This window comes from Lontra canadensis, unplaced genomic scaffold (genome assembly GCF_010015895.1).
Source record: "Lontra canadensis isolate GAN:19392208 unplaced genomic scaffold, GSC_riverotter_1.0 scaffold2, whole genome shotgun sequence".
In the NCBI taxonomy this organism is placed as follows: Eukaryota; Metazoa; Chordata; class Mammalia; order Carnivora; family Mustelidae; genus Lontra; species Lontra canadensis.
In genome coordinates, this window is record NW_022630996.1 from 27,440,042 (window position 1) to 27,461,126 (window position 21,085).

General features: G+C 40.3%; 1 protein-coding gene across 1 annotated transcript in view; it reads right to left on the reverse strand.

Annotated features, from left to right (window-relative positions):
• Positions 1-21,085, reverse strand: part of MDFIC (MyoD family inhibitor domain containing) — an 87,186-nt gene that overhangs the window by 50,316 nt on the left and 15,785 nt on the right. The window contains exon 3 of the mRNA XM_032871003.1: positions 17,790-17,912. Within this exon, the coding sequence (XP_032726894.1) occupies positions 17,790-17,912 (123 nt within the window). The remainder of the gene's footprint in view (positions 1-17,789; positions 17,913-21,085) is intronic.

Consider the following 21,085-nt stretch of genomic DNA (forward strand, 5'->3'; position numbering starts at 1 on the left):
TTGAACACACTGATCTCTAGGGATGTTCCCTAACTTTAACAGTATAAGAACATATAGGCCCATGATTCATTTTCAACATGTAGAAAAACAATGTAAGTGTAGCATATTACCATAAACCAGAAAATATGAATGTAAGCACCCACGTTGTTAGGGCCTTAACATTCAGAATCTAAGTCATCTAGAGAATATCGATTAATATAATTATTCAAATGTCTTTTTTTTAGAGAAAGATGTATGAGAGAGTGGAAGGTATGACACGTAAATAGAACCATTCACTGGGAGCAAGGTTAACCAGAGGGAGTGACAGTTGTGACCAAGTGCTTTGCTCTCCACCTTCAACCAACAATTACTAATTTAACAAAGTTCACTTAGCCAGGTGTCAGGAGCTCAGGCCTGCTACTAGTGACAACAGTAAGCAAGAGGGGGTAAAATTAAACCTCTTCCATTTTTTTTTTTGGTCTAACATGGAAAACCAGAGACCAAAAGAGAATATGAACCTCAGTCTCTCTATATGTTGTGTGATATCTGGTTTATGACCATCAATCTTAAGGGGAAAGGAGGGTGAGATGACAACTATGACTTGTCCTTTAGGCAGCTGATTTGCACTGAGGGCCCCCTGGCCAGGAGACCCCTCACTCCTGTTCCAGGCGCTCAGGTCTGGAGCCTCCCTGGTTTAAATTCTTCAGAATATCCCTCTGTTGTGTCTTGTGAAGGTCAGAGTGGAAATGATACGGTTACTCAGACTCAAGGGGTGGAAGAGACCAGATGGTCTAAGTCATCTGTAAGCAAACTTCTGAGCGGCACACTTGTGCATTCCCAATTTCATCCCCGACTCCAAGAGCCTTTGTGCCTCCGATCTTGAACCTTTTCAGGGTAGTGCCATATCGTGCCATGCTAATACTCCGGTTTTGGCTAGTCCATGCTACAAAGCCAGTTCTAATTTCTCCACCTACTTTCTGTCTTTCAGAAAATGTTTAACATCTCTGATCTGTCATCTCCTTGTCTTAAATTTATGTCTTTGTTAAAATTATCATTAATTTACTATCATTTCAGTGGGATTTCCAAAGAGAACGGAATATATATGTTCAATCTGCCATGTTGAAGCAAATAGTTTTAACAAAAACCATCACACACACACAAAAAAATCTCAAGAAAATGTGGCAAAATGTTAACACCTGTTAAGTCTGAGCTCGGCTGGCACATGGGTGTTTTTGATATTCTTTTTTAACTCTCATTTTTAAAGGAGCTAATTAAATGCTAAGAAAAATCAGAATCTATTTATTAAGCACCTAAGGCCACAAACCAGTGAATTGCTACTGATTGGTAACTTAGGTAGAAGCATCATTTTATCCTGATAACACTAATACAGTGGGATATTACCAGGAATCAAGGGCAAAACAGTATCACCTTTTTCTTAAAAAATAATCTTTTGTTTTGACTGAGATATTTCACTACATTTAAAACTGAAAATGCATTTTAAGGTAAAGAGGGGCATCTTCAGTGCAGTGGCTCATGTCCTTACATTTTTGTAGGCAACTCTGATGATGTGTTTTAGGTTGTATTTATTTTAGGATCATAAAAAGAGGCCATGCTGCGTGCACCTGACTCTCCCCAGCTAACTCCTGGATAACCAAGGAGAGACCCAGAGAATCACACTCTACTTTCTTTCCTGGTTCTTTGCTTAGTATCTCTAGATCCGCCCGAAAATGGGAATAAGGAAGAGGCTCCATTCTTTCCAAAGAATAACTCAGAATGGTTCAGCATTTCTTCCTCTAACCCAGGTACTAGTTATTCTTATCATAATGTCTAACAAATTCCCATAGAAACTTAAGATTTAATGAAGTATTTCCACCTAGGTTTTCCCACTTGCCTCCTCACTGACCTCATGAGGTACTGAGGGAAGACAGTACTTCCCCCGCCATCCATCTTCTGAAGATGCAGAACATGAAGTGACCTGGCATAACGCCACAAGGCCAATGAGTTTCAGGCAGGATTAGAATCCGAATCTGAGGACCCAACAGCTTATCTTCTTGACCTACACCTGGTCTCTCTCTAGGCACGGGGGTTGCACGCTGGCCCCTTCACAATGTCTGACCAGGAGCCTTCCTCCTGCCAAACACCGAGCTAGCCGACAAGTCAAGCTTTGGGCCATTATTTCATTTTCACTTTTGCTCCAAATACGTTGTCTATTTGGAATATGGGAGTCAATAATTGGCTTGCCACATGCATACCTTTCCCTGCCTGAGAAAAGCACCATGCTATGTTTGTATCTGTCGTTGGTGACACCTCCAGTTCTTCCCAAGTCTTCATATTTATCATTAACAGCATGAGAGATCCCAGCACTGCGTCTGCAAGGTGGGCTAGAGTGGGTTCCATCAGGCCCGACTGACTGGCAACTCTCTAGCTGAAGCAGCCTGCTTGCAGACTTGTGAAAAAGAATTAAGTTATCTGAATAATGAAACTTCTTTATGACATTTTTCCAAGGGGCTGAGTACTGATACTGTGTGCCGAAAACAAACAACAAAAAGGTAGGGATCGGTTAAGTGTGGAGATAGACATAATAATGAGTCTCTCTCCCAAACAGACCATCCACAAACATTTTCCCATTTGTATTAACCCGCAGAGAAGTGAAAACAACACTGTCCCTGCAATTACAAGAGAAGCAACTGAAACCATCCCTGAAATGATTTCACGTCATCCTTACCTCCGAGAAATGCTATTCTAGGACCATAAACAGCCATCTTTTCAATTCATTGTAATTTAGTGTTTCACACACTAAAATGGACACTAAAATCTGTCATTATTACTGACCAAACTATAATCGCACGTACTCGGGCTGCCAGAACCCTAGATTCTGACTCTGTGGGCTTAGTTATCCCATTTTAGTTTTTTGTCAAAGAAGTAGTGGTTGGGCTTTTGTTTGTTTGTTTTTAGTAAAAAAAAAAAAAAAAAGAGAGAGAGAGAAAAGAAAATTAAATGCAGAAAATGAACACTCCCTCACATTCGTGCTTTTTGCACATTAAGTATGCACTCGGTGAACTTCCACTTAAATATTTTTTACTTTAACACTGTGGATGTCATCAGAAAAACAAACCAAAGACTTCTCCCCAGTTAGCGTTCTAATAAACCCCTCATTTTCTTTAGCCTCAATGGAGACGAGGAATCGATCATGAACACGATATTTCTCAAAAGAAGCAAACCCGAGAAAGGTGATGAGCAAGGGGATGAATCCTTGCCTAAGTAATGGGCCCCGTTTCTTAGGAAGAAAACTTTTGGACATATTTAAGATAAGGACAGTATCTGTACTGAAATTAGAGTACTAACTTTGAAGAGTTGTGCAAAAGATACAATATTTTGTTTGTGTCTCTCAAGATGGTGAACCATGCTTGTGGAGGGCCTTATACTACCTACACTGTACATGCTGGAGCCTCACTAATTAGTTTCCATGGTAAAACCGAAACCTTTGAAGGGACTCCCTCAAGGCGAGAATGAGGAGACAGGACTACCCAGGAACAGTTCTGGTAGGAGTATTTACTCCTTGTAGCAAAACAGCTCCTTCCATAGAGTCAGTTTCTGCACTTTTACTTAATAAAAACCATTTATTCCAAACTCCCTCCCTCCCTTCTTCCCTCAGAATGTATTTATTCCACAATTCCAAGTCTTCTTACTCTGTGGGTGCTGAATTTTCTGGGGTAGCTCCATTATTCGGAATTTTGCAAAAGGGTAGCTCCTAATAACGAAATGACCAAGCTCCTGTAAATGCTGAAATATTGTGATACTGATTATTCTTACACAAGCAAATGATTATGACTGGTTTACTGGCGACAAACAATGGTGCCAAAATTGCACGGAACTAATGTGTTCCCAGCAGGTCTATAAATATTTGCTATTATTCTTCTTTTAGTAACTAGTTCCAAATGAGCAAACTATGAACTTCTAGACAGTAAGAATGGTGTAAAACTGCCCCTAATAAATCTTCTCCGTCTTATGCTATATTTCCATACCATTGAAAGAAATAGCTGATATTGCACAAAGTTTTGGAATACACTGTTCTCCAAAGTATGTGCTTCATCAGCAATTTATTTTAACATCCACATCTCCCTCTCTAAAGGAAATGAAACTAATTATGTATTGTCCCAAATGCCCAGATACCACTGATATCATATGAATTCATATATTATTCAAAAAGCTGATCTTTTTTTACTTATTAATATGATGCTTAGGTAAACTGTATCTCTATTATAAGGGACTTTGCTTTATTCCGAGAACAAACTCTAGCTATAATAGTTAAGGAGATATTCTTTCTAGTCTATCTACAAACACTTGATTGGGAGACTGCTTATTGCAGAGATTTTTAACTGAAAGCGATAGCTTATTCCCATTCAGGACAGAGTGTCAAGATAAGATGAAAGCAGGCATTTGTAATTCCTCAGAAAAACAGGCAAAAGTGTTTTCAACCTTAAGAAATCAACTCTTAAATAACATAAACCTTGATAAGATTCCAAAGATAATCAAATAATCCCTTATGGCGGCATCAAGTTTTCGATCCTAAAGTCCCTTCAATGCGCTACCCACCCCATCATGCCACTTCACAAGGCCACAGTGCAAATTATGATAGTTCATTTCCAGTATCATAAAGCTTAAAGTGCTGCATAGTGAAACTAAAAACACAAAACGCTTTCTCAACCATGTAAACATCTCTCCAGAAAACAACTTCCCAGAAGGACTAAGGGCAAAAACAAGAAGCCAGGATCTGGGTTCTCCCAAACAGGCAGCCACGGCTCTCAGCCCCTACGGGTCATCAATCATCAATCACAATTATAAGAAATCACCACCCCCCAAAAAAAGAAAAAAAAGAAAAGAAAGTTTTTGAATATTCAAAAAACTGCTCAATGTGCAAGCTTTTATTTTTGTTCTAGGGCAATATATTCAATTGAAAATCTTACCAGTTCTAAGTCTGAGCCATACCTCAAAATTAACGGCAAAGAGGGCGCCTGGGGGGCTCAGTGGGTTGAGCCTCTACCTTCTGCTCAGGTTGTGATCTCAGCGCCCTGGGATGGAGCCCTGCATCTGGCTCTCTGCTCAGCAGGGAGCCTGCTTCCCCCTCTCTCTCTGCCTGCTGTCCTGCCTACTTGTGATCTCTCTCTCTGTCAAACAAATAAATAAAATCTTTAAAAAAAAAAAAAATTAACAGCAAAGCTCTCAGAAATTAAGGTTGCCCGGGACTTACTCACATCCGATTCTAGGTTCATTATATAGAGTGGGGCCTGGGCATCAGTATGTTTTTAAGCTCATGTGAAGAGCTGAGAACTGTTGTTTTGAACAAAGGGATAGGACTATAGCATCATATTCCTGCCTCTGTAATTTTGGCTTCAGTTATTCTGATTTCTTCTTGGTGTAGAAGGAAATGAGTGAACAGCAGGTGTCAAGATTCTCTGCCCATCTCTTGGAATCAGAACAGGCAAGTTCTCATGGAGGCAATGAGGAAACAGTTCTCAAAATTAAACAAGCCTTTTTAGTAAGATGTCAAGTATACTGTTAGCCCGGAACTGTCTTGAATTCATCACAACAAAGATAAAATTCCAAAGGACTATAGCACATTAAAATTTTCCTAACTTTTTTATGTTCCAACACAAAGGCAGGATATAGTCACATCATGATAGTGACAGAATGGCAATAATTGCCAAGTAGGAAAAAGGATTAGAATTTTCAGCTTGGGATAAACTTATAATTTGGGAAAACTATCACCTCCCCTGTGACTTGAATGTAATCTCTAGGGGACCATGAATACCATAATGTCTCAACCCTTTCCCTACTCCATCCCCCATCTGAGACTCAAGGCTAGATGATCAGGAGATGAGCTGTGCAGCCTTAGGTACACTGCTTGACTTTTCTGAGCCCAGCCTCATCTAGAGACAGTAATACTTATTATTCCACCTGTCTGATAAAGTTGCTGATAGGCCAAGTGAGATCATCAATATGAAAAATTTCATTAACTGTAAAAAGCTCTAAGTAATAACATTGTTAATATTACTAATAAAAAGTATCCTTTGATATGCATGAACTGTAGACTGAGAAAATTAGCTCCTTAAGACAGGCAAAGACAGTCAATCCACATTTTAAGACAAATTACTACAGCTTAACCAATTCAAAGCTGTCAGTCTCCTACAGAGAAGCTAAATGTAGTCAAAAGGTACAGATTTTCATTTATGCAACAATTAACATGACAGTATTGGGAGCAAACTCTGTGCATGGCCCTAGGCTAGATGCTGGGAGGGCTACAAAGCTGAAAGAGCCGCCAATTCTGCCTTTAAGGAGCTTCAGTTCAGTGACAAGGAAGAGGGCCATCCACACGGCAGGACAACTTCAAAATTAACAAGTCCTTTAGGAGAGATGAAGATGAACGCAGTCTGTGAGTCCAGAAGAGGGAGAAATCACAGCAGGCCTTGCTCATGCAGCTGGAGATGCATGGAGACAGGTAACCTGACTGAAGCAGAGGAGGAGGAAAGGATTGCACATGTAGAGGGAAGAACAAGGAATCTATTTTGGCTACAGTAAAACTACATGAAAGGAAGTTGTGGAGGAAAAAGCTGAATTTCTTTTCTTCCCATATACATCCAAAACAGCTTTGGGAAAGTCCACAGTGGCCCTGCACCAGGGCTCATTGCTGGGGTTGCAACAGAAATCCAGCAGATCGTAGCCACGGCATAGCAGAACTGGGTTACAAATTGTGACAACAATTCAAAGGAAAGGGTACTTGGAGAAACAGGGAGGAGACAGAATTCTCTCTTCAGAACTGACAATTAAGTCTGGAGCTCAAGGAGTTTGGGGGGGTGGGTGGGGACACGATGACCCAGAGTGGGAAAACTCAGAGACAGAAAGGAACTCAGGGCATCTGGAGGACAGAAAGAAAGCCAGGATAGCTCGGGAGGCAGAGAGAGGAATTTCCAGCAGGAAACCTGTCCTGTCAAACACTACAAGAGAATTGAGAGGAGGCCGCTGGGCAAACTGCCCTATCAGTATTAAGAGATCGTTTTAGATCTAGGACATCTATCAAGGTAGACAAAGTACCAGGCGTGAAGACCAGAAGTGGGTTTGAATACCAGGAGCTCGTCCTAAAATATAGCCTAAAATGTCTCAGTGATAGAGACAGATACATTAGAATATAAGAGGAGTCTTTAGAAAATAGTGTCACAAAATCAAAAGGCAAGAATGGACCAAAAGCAAAGATCAACTAGAAATTAAAGTACAGGTGAGAAGCAGAGAGGTCTCAACTGAGATCAGAGAATGTGTAGTCATCCTAAAGCTAATCGCACTGCCTAGAACATCTTTTATGTAGGAGTCCCCAGGCCTTGGAATCTGAACAGAGAAGACGGACCGTGTTGGCTGTTCCCTTGTAATCATGGCCAACTGTACACAAGGTCACAGAATTGGGGGAGATAATGGAAGATCATTTGCAGGTGTCAGCAAGCCATGAAAACAAAACAAAACAAAACAAAAAGACATGTGGAGTTAAGGGGATGAGATTCAAGTCGGGGGAAAAGAACACAATTAACACATTAGGCATAATTAAAGAACGGGCAGAAATGAGAACGCGAGTTTCTGATTTCAAGATCTTAGAAAAGAGACCTTGGCGGCAACAAGGTCCAAAGTGTGTCCATGTTTGTAAGGTGGCTCCCGTGAAACGGATTTGAGGTTCTTTGAGTGAAAGTAGTCAAGCATCAGTGTGATTTCAAAGAAAGGAAAAGCAGCTCTACAGTTCAAGGAAATTAAAAGCAGCCTTGACTCAGAGGACAAATCGGATACTAGCAGGGATCGAAGAGGTCATGCTGGGAGGTGGAGCCGGATGCAAGGGCAGGCACCGCACCATCACACCCAACACCGCTCCACACGGCACTCACTGAAGACTCTGCCATTCGACTGTGAGTGTGGGCGAGGCCAACACCCCTTCACACCGACCTTCCAGGCCTCGGAGGGGCAGTGAGGCTCAAATCTAATGTCTACATCAACTGAAATTTTTTGAGCCTGATGTGAATCAGTCCAAACAAACTTGGACTTTATAGAAGAAGTCAGTATTATTCCATCTTCTATAAAAAAAGACCTGATATATATTTAAAGTATGTTCTAAATATTAGACACATATATTTCACTGGGGTATAATCTTTAAGAAGTTAAAAAGGCAAATGAGATATATCTACCTGGAAAACACTGAAGGGCATTGGCTCTGGTGCTTTTAACAGTGTAAAGCCAGATCAAAAATCAACCACCTGAAACTGGCTAAAATGAAAAATATTAAAAACCTAAATATGTAAGAACATGGGTTTACTTTTATATTTCCGGTGGTACATATTCATATTCAGAGTTATCTGACAAGACTTTTAAAAATCTACTGGAGGGACGTCTGGGTGGCTCAGTGGGTTGAGTGGCCAACTCTTGATTTTTGGCTCAGGTCATGATCTCAGGGATGTAAGACTGAGCCCCCATCCCCAACTTCTGGTAGGGCTCCGTGCTCAGCGGGGAGTCTGCTTGAGATTCTCTCTGTCCCTCTCCCTCTACTTCTGCTCACATGCTCTCTGGTAAATAAATAAATCTCTTCCAAAAATTTGCTGGATATGAGAGAAGTGCAATAAAACCTAACTCACGAGAAAGAGTAGGAAAATGCTAACTGCACACGATCACACCATTCCTTGGATGTGTTGTTTTCACTGCTGCTGCCTAGATTTCACTCACTTTTGTGATTATGACAGCACCTTGGCAATGCTCAATGAACATGGAGAAGGTACCCTGCAAAGATGGGCCTCTATGTTGATGATACAGATGCTTTTTTTTTTCCCCCATTAAGACAAGGAACAATAGGCAACATTCAAAGATGAGATGTATGGTCTCATTAGACCACACTGGCATGAGGGCACCTAGCTGGTTCAGTCGGTTAAGCCTACAGCTCCTGGTTTCGGTACAGGTAATGACCCCAGGGTTGTGAGATCGAGCACCATGTCAGCTCTGCCCTCAGTGCAGAGTCTACTTGAGATTCTTTCCCATTCCTCTCCTTCCCCTTCTGCTCCTCCCCATGGCTTGTGTTTGCTCTCTAAAACTAAATAAATAAAATCTTAAAGATCACGCTGGCATGAATCAATTATTTATGACAATTTGAGATGGTAGGAATCTTTTTTTTTTCTTAAATTTCCCAGTCCAAATTCTCAAGAACCATGGAAAATGTATTTAATGATATTATGTTCCAATGCAGAACAAATCACTCTACCCACTCTCTTCTCTAGCTCACTTAATGCAATTTTACCCTCCAATACCAGCATTGAAGGGTTTCAAAAAAATTTCCCTGACTTCTGGGTGTCTTACTGTGGAACCCAAGGACTTAGGAAGACTCCAGCTTCTGATGGAAAACTGTGGAGCAGGATTTACCATCAGTCCTGAAAGACTCAGTGAAGGAAACACGGGACGAGTCACTGTATTGACTCCCAAGTGTGCTAAGATGAAGGGGAATGGAGCTCCTGGAAGGAGTGGAGAGGGATTTTCAGTGTTCCTTCTCGTTTTCATACACCTCATCCTCTACCAAGCCATGGATAAAACTAAAGCCAGAAGCAGGTCTCAGTCCTTCTGTGCCTGGATAAAACCTGGCAACCACTGCCTTCAAGAATCTGTTACATAGCAACTGTCCCACATACCTGTACAAGCTACTCATATTTGTTACAAAGGCAGGATCTGCCCAGCCCAGAAAAACTTCCTCATTCTAGAATTTCAGAGCCTTACTGAAAAGAAAAAAAAAAAAAAAAAAAAAAAAAATTCTAAAATGGGTGTACAGTATTCTTTTTTGCTTACCAGAACTGAATTCCCACTCCCTTGATGCCTCCAGCCAGGCCTGGCTTTGTAGCCATGGGACTTGTGTGTGCAATGGCACAGAATCCCACGCTCAGAAGGACCCTGAGTGGGTTCAATGCTCTACTGCTGCCATCTTGAAATTCACACTTTTTGAATAAGGGGACCGGAATTCTCATTTTGCACTCCATTCCACACATACCCCACCCACCAATTTATTTAGCTGGTCCTGTCTCCTGCAGAACCTGAAGGAACTGGAATCTTCTGGCTTGTCTGTTACTTGAAACAGTTCCTACAAGGGACTGGGCTCTAATATAACTTTGGGAAGCTGGACCCTTACCCTGGCATTGTTAGCTATGTAGGAGAATTTTCTTTTTAAAATAATCCCAATCTCGTATGTTACTGGACTAGATGGAGAAGACCTTTCTAAATCTTACAATGAGGCAAACCAGCAGCTCCAAACAATGTGCACTATTTTTCATTCATTTCAGAGCCCTCAGCTTAGAGAATATCAAACGACTCTTCCTTTCCTCCACAACAGGTAACTAAGCTTAGGGCAAAGCAGAAGGAACCAGAGATAACCAACTTGCTGGCTTCTCCTCAACTATTAAGTTTCGATGAGGAATTCAGAAGATTGAGAGTCAAACATACATAAGCCCCAGCTTTGCCTTTTAATGACCATAAAGATGGGAACAAACCTCTGGATTTGTTTCCCCACCTACTGAACAGGGCAATTTTTATGAAGCCTCTAAAATTTCTTCCAAATCTAACAATCTGGGTTTGGGAGAAACTATTTCAGTCAGCCATCCTTGCAACTGTACCTTGTACCCTGTCCTCACCAGGGACCATTCCACTTCAAAATTTAAATTCTTACTTTCTGTTTTCATAATTCATCTTCTCTTTCCACTTTCCCTGTTCACTTACTCCATTGATACCTGTTTTGTTTCTCCAGGAATAGAAACCTTTATGGATTGTCAGCTTCTCTGGCTATTTTCCTTATTTGTTAGACCTTCTTGTTTTTACTTCCTTCTCAACCCATCAGACAGCCGCAACCCAGCATTTCAAAACCCCTTTGGAAAATGTCCTTAAAACCTCTGCCATCTGACCTTTGGAAACAACTATCATTTGTCCAAACTAAAACCCTTGGCCTCATTCCCAGCACCTGCTTTTCTCTCACCCACTGTATACCACAGAAAGCTGGATCCCACCTGCCATGACCCTAACCAAGACGTAGCTTTCTCAGCTGGATTAATACAACAGTCTCCCTGTTGGTCTCCTGATACTTTCAGTTTCCCATTCTTATTTATATTCCAACTACCGCAACAGTAATCATCCTAAAATATAGGCAAATAAAAACATAAACCTACCCTACTCTCTTCAATACCTTCCATCTTCCCTTAGCCCTCTTAACAGATTCTTTGCCTCTTACCTCTCTCTACCTCTAGTCAAACATTTTATATCTCAGCTTATAGAAAACTTCTGTAACTCTCCTCAAGCTGACCTATTACCTCTAGACCTGTAAGTGTGCTGTTTTTTGTTTTTTTGTTTGTTTGTTTGTTTGTTTTTTTTTTGGCTTACTATGGCACCATCCACTCCCGTGCTCTGCCTGAGTTGGCTAACTCCTTTAGGCTTTCCTATAGACATCAGTCCCTCTGGAACACCCTCTTTGACCTCTCCCCAATGTGAGACTTTGTGCTTCTCAAATGTGAAAATATAGCAGCCTGCCCTTTCCCATCATAGCACTCATAATACACATTTCAAGACCATAAACTCTGAACACACAGACCACACCTGCACTGTTCCTCACTGTATCACCAACATAACACAGAGTCAGCCCAGTGTAACACTCCATCTTAATGTAGCCGATTTCTTATTCAGCTTTAGAAGTTATATTTTGACTGCTAATCCTGAAAGTTATGTATGAATAACATACTCCACAAAAAATAATTTATGTGTAAATTCACATAGTGTTCAGCTCCAGGAAGTTGGGAGGTTTGAGAACTAAAATTATCTAGACCACAGCATTTATGGTCTTGATCTTTACACGTTAGTTATTCCTTCAGTGGTTAGCATTTTCAGGTTGATCTCTGAGGTAGTTCCCAGGCCTCAGCACCTCCCTGAGGCTCAAAGAAAGTCCCAAATGGGAAAGGAATAAATCTGATTCCCTCACTGGACCCTACCCACCACTTACACTTCAATACTATCTCATCTCCCCCCAGTAAAGACCAGAAGATTTTAAGGATATCAGAAAGAGACTAAAAATCTTTGACAAAAAGGCAGCAGGAGATAGACTGGAAATGAAACCAGTCATGGTAGAGGGTAGGGGTGAGGGGTGAAGTAATAATGAGACTATTCATAGGAATAGTAAGAACAACAACAGCAACAACATACACTGCATGTTACAGAACACAAAGCATTTAAAAAGCAATTTGGAAAGGCAGAGGATGAGAGGAAAAGGAAGAAGAAAGGCAGAGAAGGAGGGAGAGTGGGAGGTTGGGCATAAACAAGGGAAGGAGGGATGAAGGAAGGAAGGAAGGAAACTAAATCAGTCTCAGACTCTTTTCTTATTGGCTAGACAAACGGGGAACCAAAAAAGGTCCTACATAAAGTGCCATCTCTACCCACCCCCATGGACAATGAATGTTATTGAGATCATGGCCATAGTTCACTGAGAACTCTTCAGAAGAACTTATCAGCAAAAAGCAGTCAAACCTATGACTTGACTGCTTTAATACCCTTACAGTCATCTATAAATATTTGGAACTTGACATGAATGAATCATGTATAGCTTGGGAGTAAGAAGGGAGTTAGAAGGAATAAAAGGAAGAATATATTGATTTAGCATGTTCATGAGAGGACCTTAAAGTCGGAAATAGTACAAGCAAGATGGGTAAAGAATCTCATTAATTCTATGTGCTTCCTACGCATTTAATAAGCATAAACCACATAGCATCCAATGTGCTGGCTAACGTTGTGACATAAAAAACCACAATCTTGGGAAGACATGGTCTACGTACCCAGCATGTCTGCACACGTAACCCATTGGAATCATGGATCCAAAAAAAAAAAAAAAAAAAAAAACCCAAAAACCAAAAACAAAGCTTCGTAACTGATACCTGTACCCAAGGATAATAATAATGAAAATCAATAAATTCATTCAATGTTTACACATACAGCTCTGTGCTAACTAAGCATACAAAATACGTTTTCTCATATAATCCTTAAAACAGGGATGCTTGCGTGGGTCAGTCAGTTAAGGAGCTGCCTTCGGCTCAGGTCATAATCCTGGAATCCTGGGATCGAGCCCTACATCTGGCTCCCTGTTGATGATGGAGCCAGCTTCTTCTCCCTCTCCCTCTGCTACTCCTCCTGCTTGTGCTCTCTGTCAAATAAATAAATAAAATCTTTAAAATAAATAAATAATCCTTAAAATAACACAATGAGGTATACAGAACTAGCCTTCATTTTAAAAATGAGAAATCTGATCACAGAGTTTAAGTAACATGTCCAACACTAGGAATAATGATGTCAGTATCTGAACCTGGCAGTCAGCTTCCAAGACTCTGAGCCTAGGATGCCCAATGCAGAAACAATGGGCAATGGTTCTCCCTAGCATCTTGACCAAAACCCAGATAAGCTTGGAATGATGCACCCTTAGGAAGAAGTATGTGAATAAACGCGAGTTCTATTCTAGAATCCAGCCTAATCATGGTCATTGGCCAATGAGATAAATATAGATAACCATCAAAAAGAGCTTCTGATTGTCCACTCAACCCTGAAACCAAATCATGAGTTGAATTTTGGAATAGCTGGTGGTTAACGATTCTTCTCCACAGCAATAACCAAAGCATCTCAACTGTAGCCACATTACCATTTGGTCAGCGTATTTTTTTAAAAAAAGAGAATTTTTCTTAGAGACAAATGGAGGAAAAGATACTGAGCCAGATGAAGTCACAAAGGCTTATTCCCAATATGGGATCCCAGAATGAATGAGCAGACACTATTAAGAGAGAATTCCACATCACCTAAGAAACATAACACAAAACTACATTCGCCCCCTTCCCCCACAGTCTTACTGGATGATACTTATTTCAGGGGCTTGTTTATGTCCTCTTTTATATAAAGTGAATTCTAAAGGAATAATAGTAATAATATTAACTATAATGTGCATTCAAACATGAGAACTGCTGAAGAAATTTAAATCTAAATATCTCACGCTCTTCCCTTATCATCAAGTAAGAAATGTTCTCAGTATGTAAACAGCACGCCTGAGTCTCGGCCTTTTTCAGCATTTGACATAAAGAAGGCATTCCCTCAAGTGATCAAGTAATATTCACTAAAGAGTGATCAGAGGTAAGTTGGCAAAGTCTTGGAAGGAAGAGAGCTCCTCAGAACCGAGCCTGGCGATGTTGAGAGGAAACTCCAAGGATGCCAAGAGGAAGGTTTCCAGCAGCAGGAAGAGTGAAACAGCAGGAAGCATTAGCTCCATGAAGAGGAGACAAGTGTGAATTAGAGAAGAGGCTTGCATTCTTCTACCAATTAAGTGCTTACTATTAGGAGAGCTAAAAACTCTTCAGAATGAATAAATGGGTTAAATAGAATGAGGATTACCATTTAAGTGGAGCATTCTAACTTTGCTTCAGATCATGGGAATTCTACAAAATCACAAAGGAGAGAATTAGCTGTACAAAATAGTTTAATTTAATGGGAAATTTATTTCAGAAGAGGAGCTAAGGAAAATTTCTGGAGTTAAGTAATGACATTTAGAATTAGGAGACGTTTATGTAAAAGCAATGTCCAAGGATAAAGTTAAATAATAAGAATTTTCAGAAAGACCTAGAAAAATCTGCGATAGAGACCTGAGGCACTTTGGAAAGAAGAACAAAGAAAAATGTAAGCTCTCTCTCTATAGGAAATAATTAGAATAGAACTTGACCTAAATTAAAGGAAAATACTACAAATATCTGAGTATAAACACAGGATACACACACACACACACACACACACACACAAACTCTCTCTCTCTTTCTCTTTCTTACCTTAGAAATCCCCCCAAAGACTAAGATCAAAATGTTACTTCTGTTCCTTTTCTAGTCTAATTAAAACATGAAATGTTGCCTATTGCCTGTTATCAGTTTATGCATGTTATGGGTTAAACAGAAAAATTAATATTAATTGAGGGTGTCACTTCTCTGCCACATTTATTTTACCAATTCAGAGGAATAGTGATTATAAAAACAAGGCAGAACTCCAAATTATATACTGAATCATATACGCTAATCCGAGGGGAAAAGCCAAAGTCTTAACTCGTGTTCCCATAAAAAGATCCTTTTATAAACTAAAATTTAAGCCTCATTCCAGAAATTATAGGCCAAAACGTTTCCTCAGAATACGAACCCCCTTTTAAACTGTAAAAAGAAAATTCATAAGATGAAAAAATAAAACCTCCCAATCATAAAATTTCCTCAAAAACCTCCATTATGCTTTTAATTCTTTACTGATTTAGGTCTTTTCTTTTTTTTTTATTTTTAAACCAATTTGAGTAGTTGGAATTGTCTTTTTAATTTAAATTTCATAAGAAAGAGATTCACAATACACATTCCCTGACCAGATTGTGTGTGGCCTATTTATTCGAAATATTCGATTCCATATGGATTTCTTCTCTTTTATTTATAACTTCCAGAAAGGATTCTCTGTAATAAGTTAGCAACTCAAGGGCAACCGATTTGAAATCCAGGCCCTGAGAGCACTGTACCTGAGGTCTGCCACCTGCAAGGTTTTCTAGAAGGGCCAGGGAAGGCCCACAGAGCTCGAACTTCTGTGTGGAGCATGAACCAAGTGTGAGCCACAAGTGGGTGGTCCACTGAGGTCAGGGTTAAAGTTCACAGAATAATTTGGAAATTATTCTCTGCTTGGATCTCGTTTATAAGCCTGAGAATACACCCTTTAATTAGAATACAATTTCCAAAGCAACCACTCCCTTGACTTTCCAGAGCTCAGTTATTCTCAGGAAAGTAAAAACAGCCTCATCACACTGACAGCTAACAGTCCCCTATAAATTACGCCTTAAATGTCCAACAAAGAAAGCAGCAGGCATCCGGGACAATGTAGATGTTAGCTGCCAGCCTTCTAACCACTCTCAGGAGCAGAGAGAGAAAGAGAAGTCCTATTAAACCAACTCACTCTCGTCCACTTCTTGCTTATGCAGCTGAGCCGTCCCATGGAAGCTTGGAAAAAGAGTGGGCTGTGCATTTGAAAACGTTCCCACACCCCGGCCGGCCTCATTTTTCTGACGATCCCTGCGTCCAACCAACCTCACACTACAGTGGGAATACTAAAATCAATTCCATGAGAGCCAGCTGCCCGCCTCTTCCACAGTGCTCAGGGAGCCACAAAGGACTCCTGGAATGGGAGCCAGCCCTGGCCTGACTCACCACAGATGTTCCCTTCCTCCCCCATGCAACTGAGAGCCAGGGCCTTCTTTCCAGGGCCTATTGTTATTACAAAATATTTTACTGGGCCCCCTCAAATGTGCTAGATGCCGAAGAGGAAAACACACCTCCCTCACCTTGGAGTTAAGAGAGACAGGCAGTGAATTATGCAGAAGACCACCTACTCTACCGGGAAGGCCAAAGAAGAAAATCCAGACAGCTCTGTGGAGGCCAGTGTCAGGGAGCTGGAACAGCAGAAGCTATCACAGTGTCAAACTTTGAAGTGCTAGCCAGCCTTGAGTCGAGTCTAAAGATGACATAAATCGTTCCGTTTTGGCAAATCCAGATATCAGATTTTTCTGGAGACCCAACAAAGTTGCCTTTGCCTAGAAAATGTGTGACCAGGAAGAGGACAAAAATATAGTTTCTGAAATCTGTAATCAGAATTCAGAGTCCAAGGTCACCCGTAAATATTCAGAGAGTCTTGCCAGCTATGTTTCGGGCCGGGGGTGGCATTGCTGCCTTTGGCCTTTTTCTTCCGGATATCCATTCAACTGTCTGTTTCCCAGCAGCCTTCTCAGAGGGGGGCATAAAACTAGACAGTGGCTCCCAGATGCTCCACTGTCCCTTGGTACAAGCTAAACCATCATTATCTCCAAAGAAACTATTTAATGCAATTTACATTTTTTTTTAAATCACTGCCCACCTAACTAGTGTAGACAATAGGGCAAAGAATTTATTTTCAATCCCTTCCCTTTAATGGTATGAATTCTGTAACTAAGATGGAACTTCACCAAACACTATAGCAAAAATCTTTATACTTATTTGTTTACTAGAAAGAATAATTCACTCTTTGAACCTACAGAGGGGAGGTTCCAGGTCTAGAGAACGTGACACAGAACCCGCATTCTGAACAGCACCCCCGTGATACTGCTGTTGCCAGACATTCCCACATTCAGATGAAAATACACCAAAGCTTTTGTACATATTCTACAGACTACGTTCAGGAAGAGGAAGAGAGTAAAAAGAAACCAAGTAGTGCTAAAAATGTTAATTGCAAAAAAAAATAAAAAAGAAAGAAAGAAAAAAAAAAAACGACAACAGAAAACCAGTTTGGAATCATTTGCACAAGAACAGGGACCAGAATGGTACCAATCACCACAGTGCTGTTTACTGTCCTTTTGCTCGGTCTTTATCTTTTTAGTTTCACAGTCCACTCAGAATTGTCCAACTTCTACTTCAACACTGCTCAAGAAGGAAGTAAGTTTAACTATATCTCTAGAAGAATAAAGTCCAAAATTTACAGGTCAATTCCTCCTTTAGATAAAATAAAAAGGATGAAAATGGACAGACAGTATTACTTATATCCTAGTTTTAGCTCTACATCTTAAAATACTCGTGAATATACTTTCAGATAAACTCTGCTGATTTAGAGATTTCTGAGAGAACTACAAGGAACAATTAACTGAAAGCATACTTTCATAGCGATATACCTAAATCACTCTGATTTTCTCTACAAATACTTACTTCGGATGAGTTCGTCATCTGAACAGCTTTCCCAAATGGACTGGTCTTGCATCTCTCCATGTGTGAAGCAGCTATCGGTAGCTTGAGTTACAGTTCTCTCAGTATTTTCTTTATCACATTTTTCTAGATAAAACACAAGATATATTATTATTGTTATATATTTTTCTCTATTTTTTTAATTTTAAGGTATTTTTTTTCCCCAAATACTTCCAAGTCTGCCATAATTTAAGCAAATGGGAGCTGTATCTCTATCGACTGTTGCATAGGTTGTTGAAGTAGTAACAGATTTATTGAGCACCTACTATGTGACCAGCATCAAAGAAACAGACATGTGTACAGCAAAAATAACCTATTAAGATTATTGTTAAGTAGAGCCCCGTGGGTGGCTCAGATGGTTGAGTGTCTGCCTTCGGCTTGGGTCATGATCCCAGGATTCTGGGATTGAGCCCCACACTGGGCTCCCAGCTCAGTGGGGAGTGTGTTTCTCCCTCTCCCTCTGCCTTTCCCCCTGCTCATGCTCTGTCTCTCTCAAATAAATAATATTTTAAAAATCTTTTTAAAAAAAGATTATTGTCAGTAAGTCATCATAACACAAGTGGTCTGCCATGACAGAGTCATGTGCAAAGGTCATGTACAAGATGAAAGTGAGTCTGTACATGTAGGGGGCAGGCATGGTAGGGAAAGCACCAAAGGAGAAGAGATCCTACTGAACGGCTGGGCTAAAAGACCGCAGTTGAACGAGGAGGGACTGAGAAGTGAGAAGGTGTAGAAACCAAGCGTAAAGTTCTCTCTGTGGAAGCTTGGGAAAGAGGCAATGACTGTGTTCTGCATCCTCAGAAAGGGAGGCTACTGAGGATGGGAGATTTATGCATGAGTTTATGGGTCCCCGGGGGGAAAAACAGTAAGGAAAAGTAACACCTTTTTGGGACATTAGAACTCAAACAAAAAGCTAACTGTAACACAAGGTGAAATCCATGTTATAAGAGGTCCAGAGCACTGAAGACGTTTGAAGGAAGAAAAAGAAACTCACCCGATTCAGAGCTCAAGAAAAGCACTAGAGAAAAAGGTGCATGTTGGACGGTCTTCAAAACATTCGTAGGAATTCTAAAAGCAGGGATGGGAGAAAGGCCATGCCTGGTAGGAGAATGGCAAGGGCAAGCTCTACAAGCAAAAAGGTTCCAACACTCTGGAGTGTGAAAGACTTTAAGAGGGACATTAGGAGATAAGACTGTAAAGGTTTGATTAGGGACACAGCATGGATATGCACACAAAGGTGAGAAATCTGGACCGAATTTAAGGCAAGATAAGTAAGTCAAAGTAGCCACTGAAGCTTTATGAAATGCCTTATCAGAGCCATGCATTAGGAAGATTAATACATTTGTGCACAGCAGTGCCTCAGTCCTGACTGCGCTTTAACTCACTTGGGGGCACTCTTAAAAAAAACAAAACAAAACAAAACAAAACACACAGATTCCTGGGCCCCACCACCAAAGACACTATTTCAATTTGAGTGTGGGGCACTTAGGTAATTTTATTGCACTTAATAACCCTGAGAATCACTAGAGTATGGATGTACCTAAGAGGGAGAAGAGAGGTAGGGAAACTAAAATAGAGACTTAGAAGAGTCCAGTTTGATCAGAGTTGAATATACTGAACGAAGACAAGATGGGAAAGGGGGATGTGAGAATATAATTAGATCTATTTCTCTATCTGTCTCTATCTATCTAAAACTAGAGCTCTGCATGGATGGGACTGGAGATGAGGGAGCCCTCTCCGTCAAGGATTTGACTGGGAAAACCTGGAGGCCAGAAGAATAATTTATTAATTTAAAAATATGTATTTGTACACAGTAGATGTTTAGGCTTTGTGCCAGGCAATGAGGATACAATGAATTGTGAGATGCGACTCGGGCCTTGACGGACTTTACGGCTTAGTGGATGAGTTTAGTGTTGCACATTTGAATTTGCAAATCATAAATAAATCAAGTTATAGCTGGAAACAGTGACCTTCCTCGATTTGACTGCTAAAGCCAGTTAAGTGAATGGGCCCATCAGAAGAATTAATACATTAAATAAGAATACCAAGACTGGCCCGTACAATTAGAAAGGAGTCAGAGAAGGACGAGAAGCTGGATGATGTCAAGCCATGGAAGCAAGGAAAGGAAAGAGATTCAAACAGAAGTTGTTAGTCAACTGTGTTAACATTTCCAGTGGAAGGAAAAAATTTCTGCACATGCAAAAGTTTCTCATGTACCATGGGGATTTCACAACAATTGAAAAGTTCTGCCATGAAACACATTTCAACACATGAAAATAAATGGACACCCTCTTAGGACTAAATCCAGAGGCTAAAGTCTCTGAAAAAAAGCAGGGTCTTCAATGCTAAGTATTTTCAGAAAGCAAAACCACATTCAGATAGCAGTAAAATATAAATCAGAAGCATGCTAAACCAATATGTTCTAGAAGATTTATGTAACATTTACTCAGCATTATCCGAGAGAAAATGTAATCTTCCTGAGAGGTGTTCGTTTCAATTAAAATCTTGACTTTTTTAAACAACTCCAGAAGTCTTTCCACTGTTACAGTCAACTCAAGGCCTTTCTGAGATTATCAACAGAAGAGCTTTTTTATAAAGACTCATAGTTTACATACACCAGCTCATCAGCACAGTCCTACATACTTGCAGCTACTGTTATGTAGCTAACTGCCGCCAGGTGTCATGCTAGTAGGCTTGATTCAATTAGTAACTTTAATTGAAGCTGAATGAAATTAATTATATAATTTTGAGCTGTTCAAGTTTAATTCCATTAAAATTAATTCATGAAACCAGGGCATTATGAAGCATTGCTGACTAAAAGAAAATAGGTATGAATAAAGCCTCTAGACACACTTGACTCACATTTGAATCATGTCCAATATTCAAGAGCTCAACACAGGCCCTCTAGACTCTCCACTGAATAAATGAAAATGTCATGTGGTCCGTACGCACACGGGTCTAGTAGTGACCTACTCGTAAAAGGAACATAAAGTTCCTTCTGCTTTAAATATTTATTAAGGAACAGTTTCACTTTTTTTTTTTTTTAAGTTTCCTGATCTGTGAAATTCTAGAGTTAGAGTTCCCCTCAAGTTAAAAAAGAAAAACTATCACTCTCTGTCCCATTATGTTCAAGAAATAATCACTAAAATGTAATTACTCTCAAATCACAATCATCAGTCTATCCAGCTTCACCTTCTTTGAAAAGTAAATGTCTTGGCCCAAAAGTTGGCCTCAGCTTTTTGCTATGACCCACAGCACCC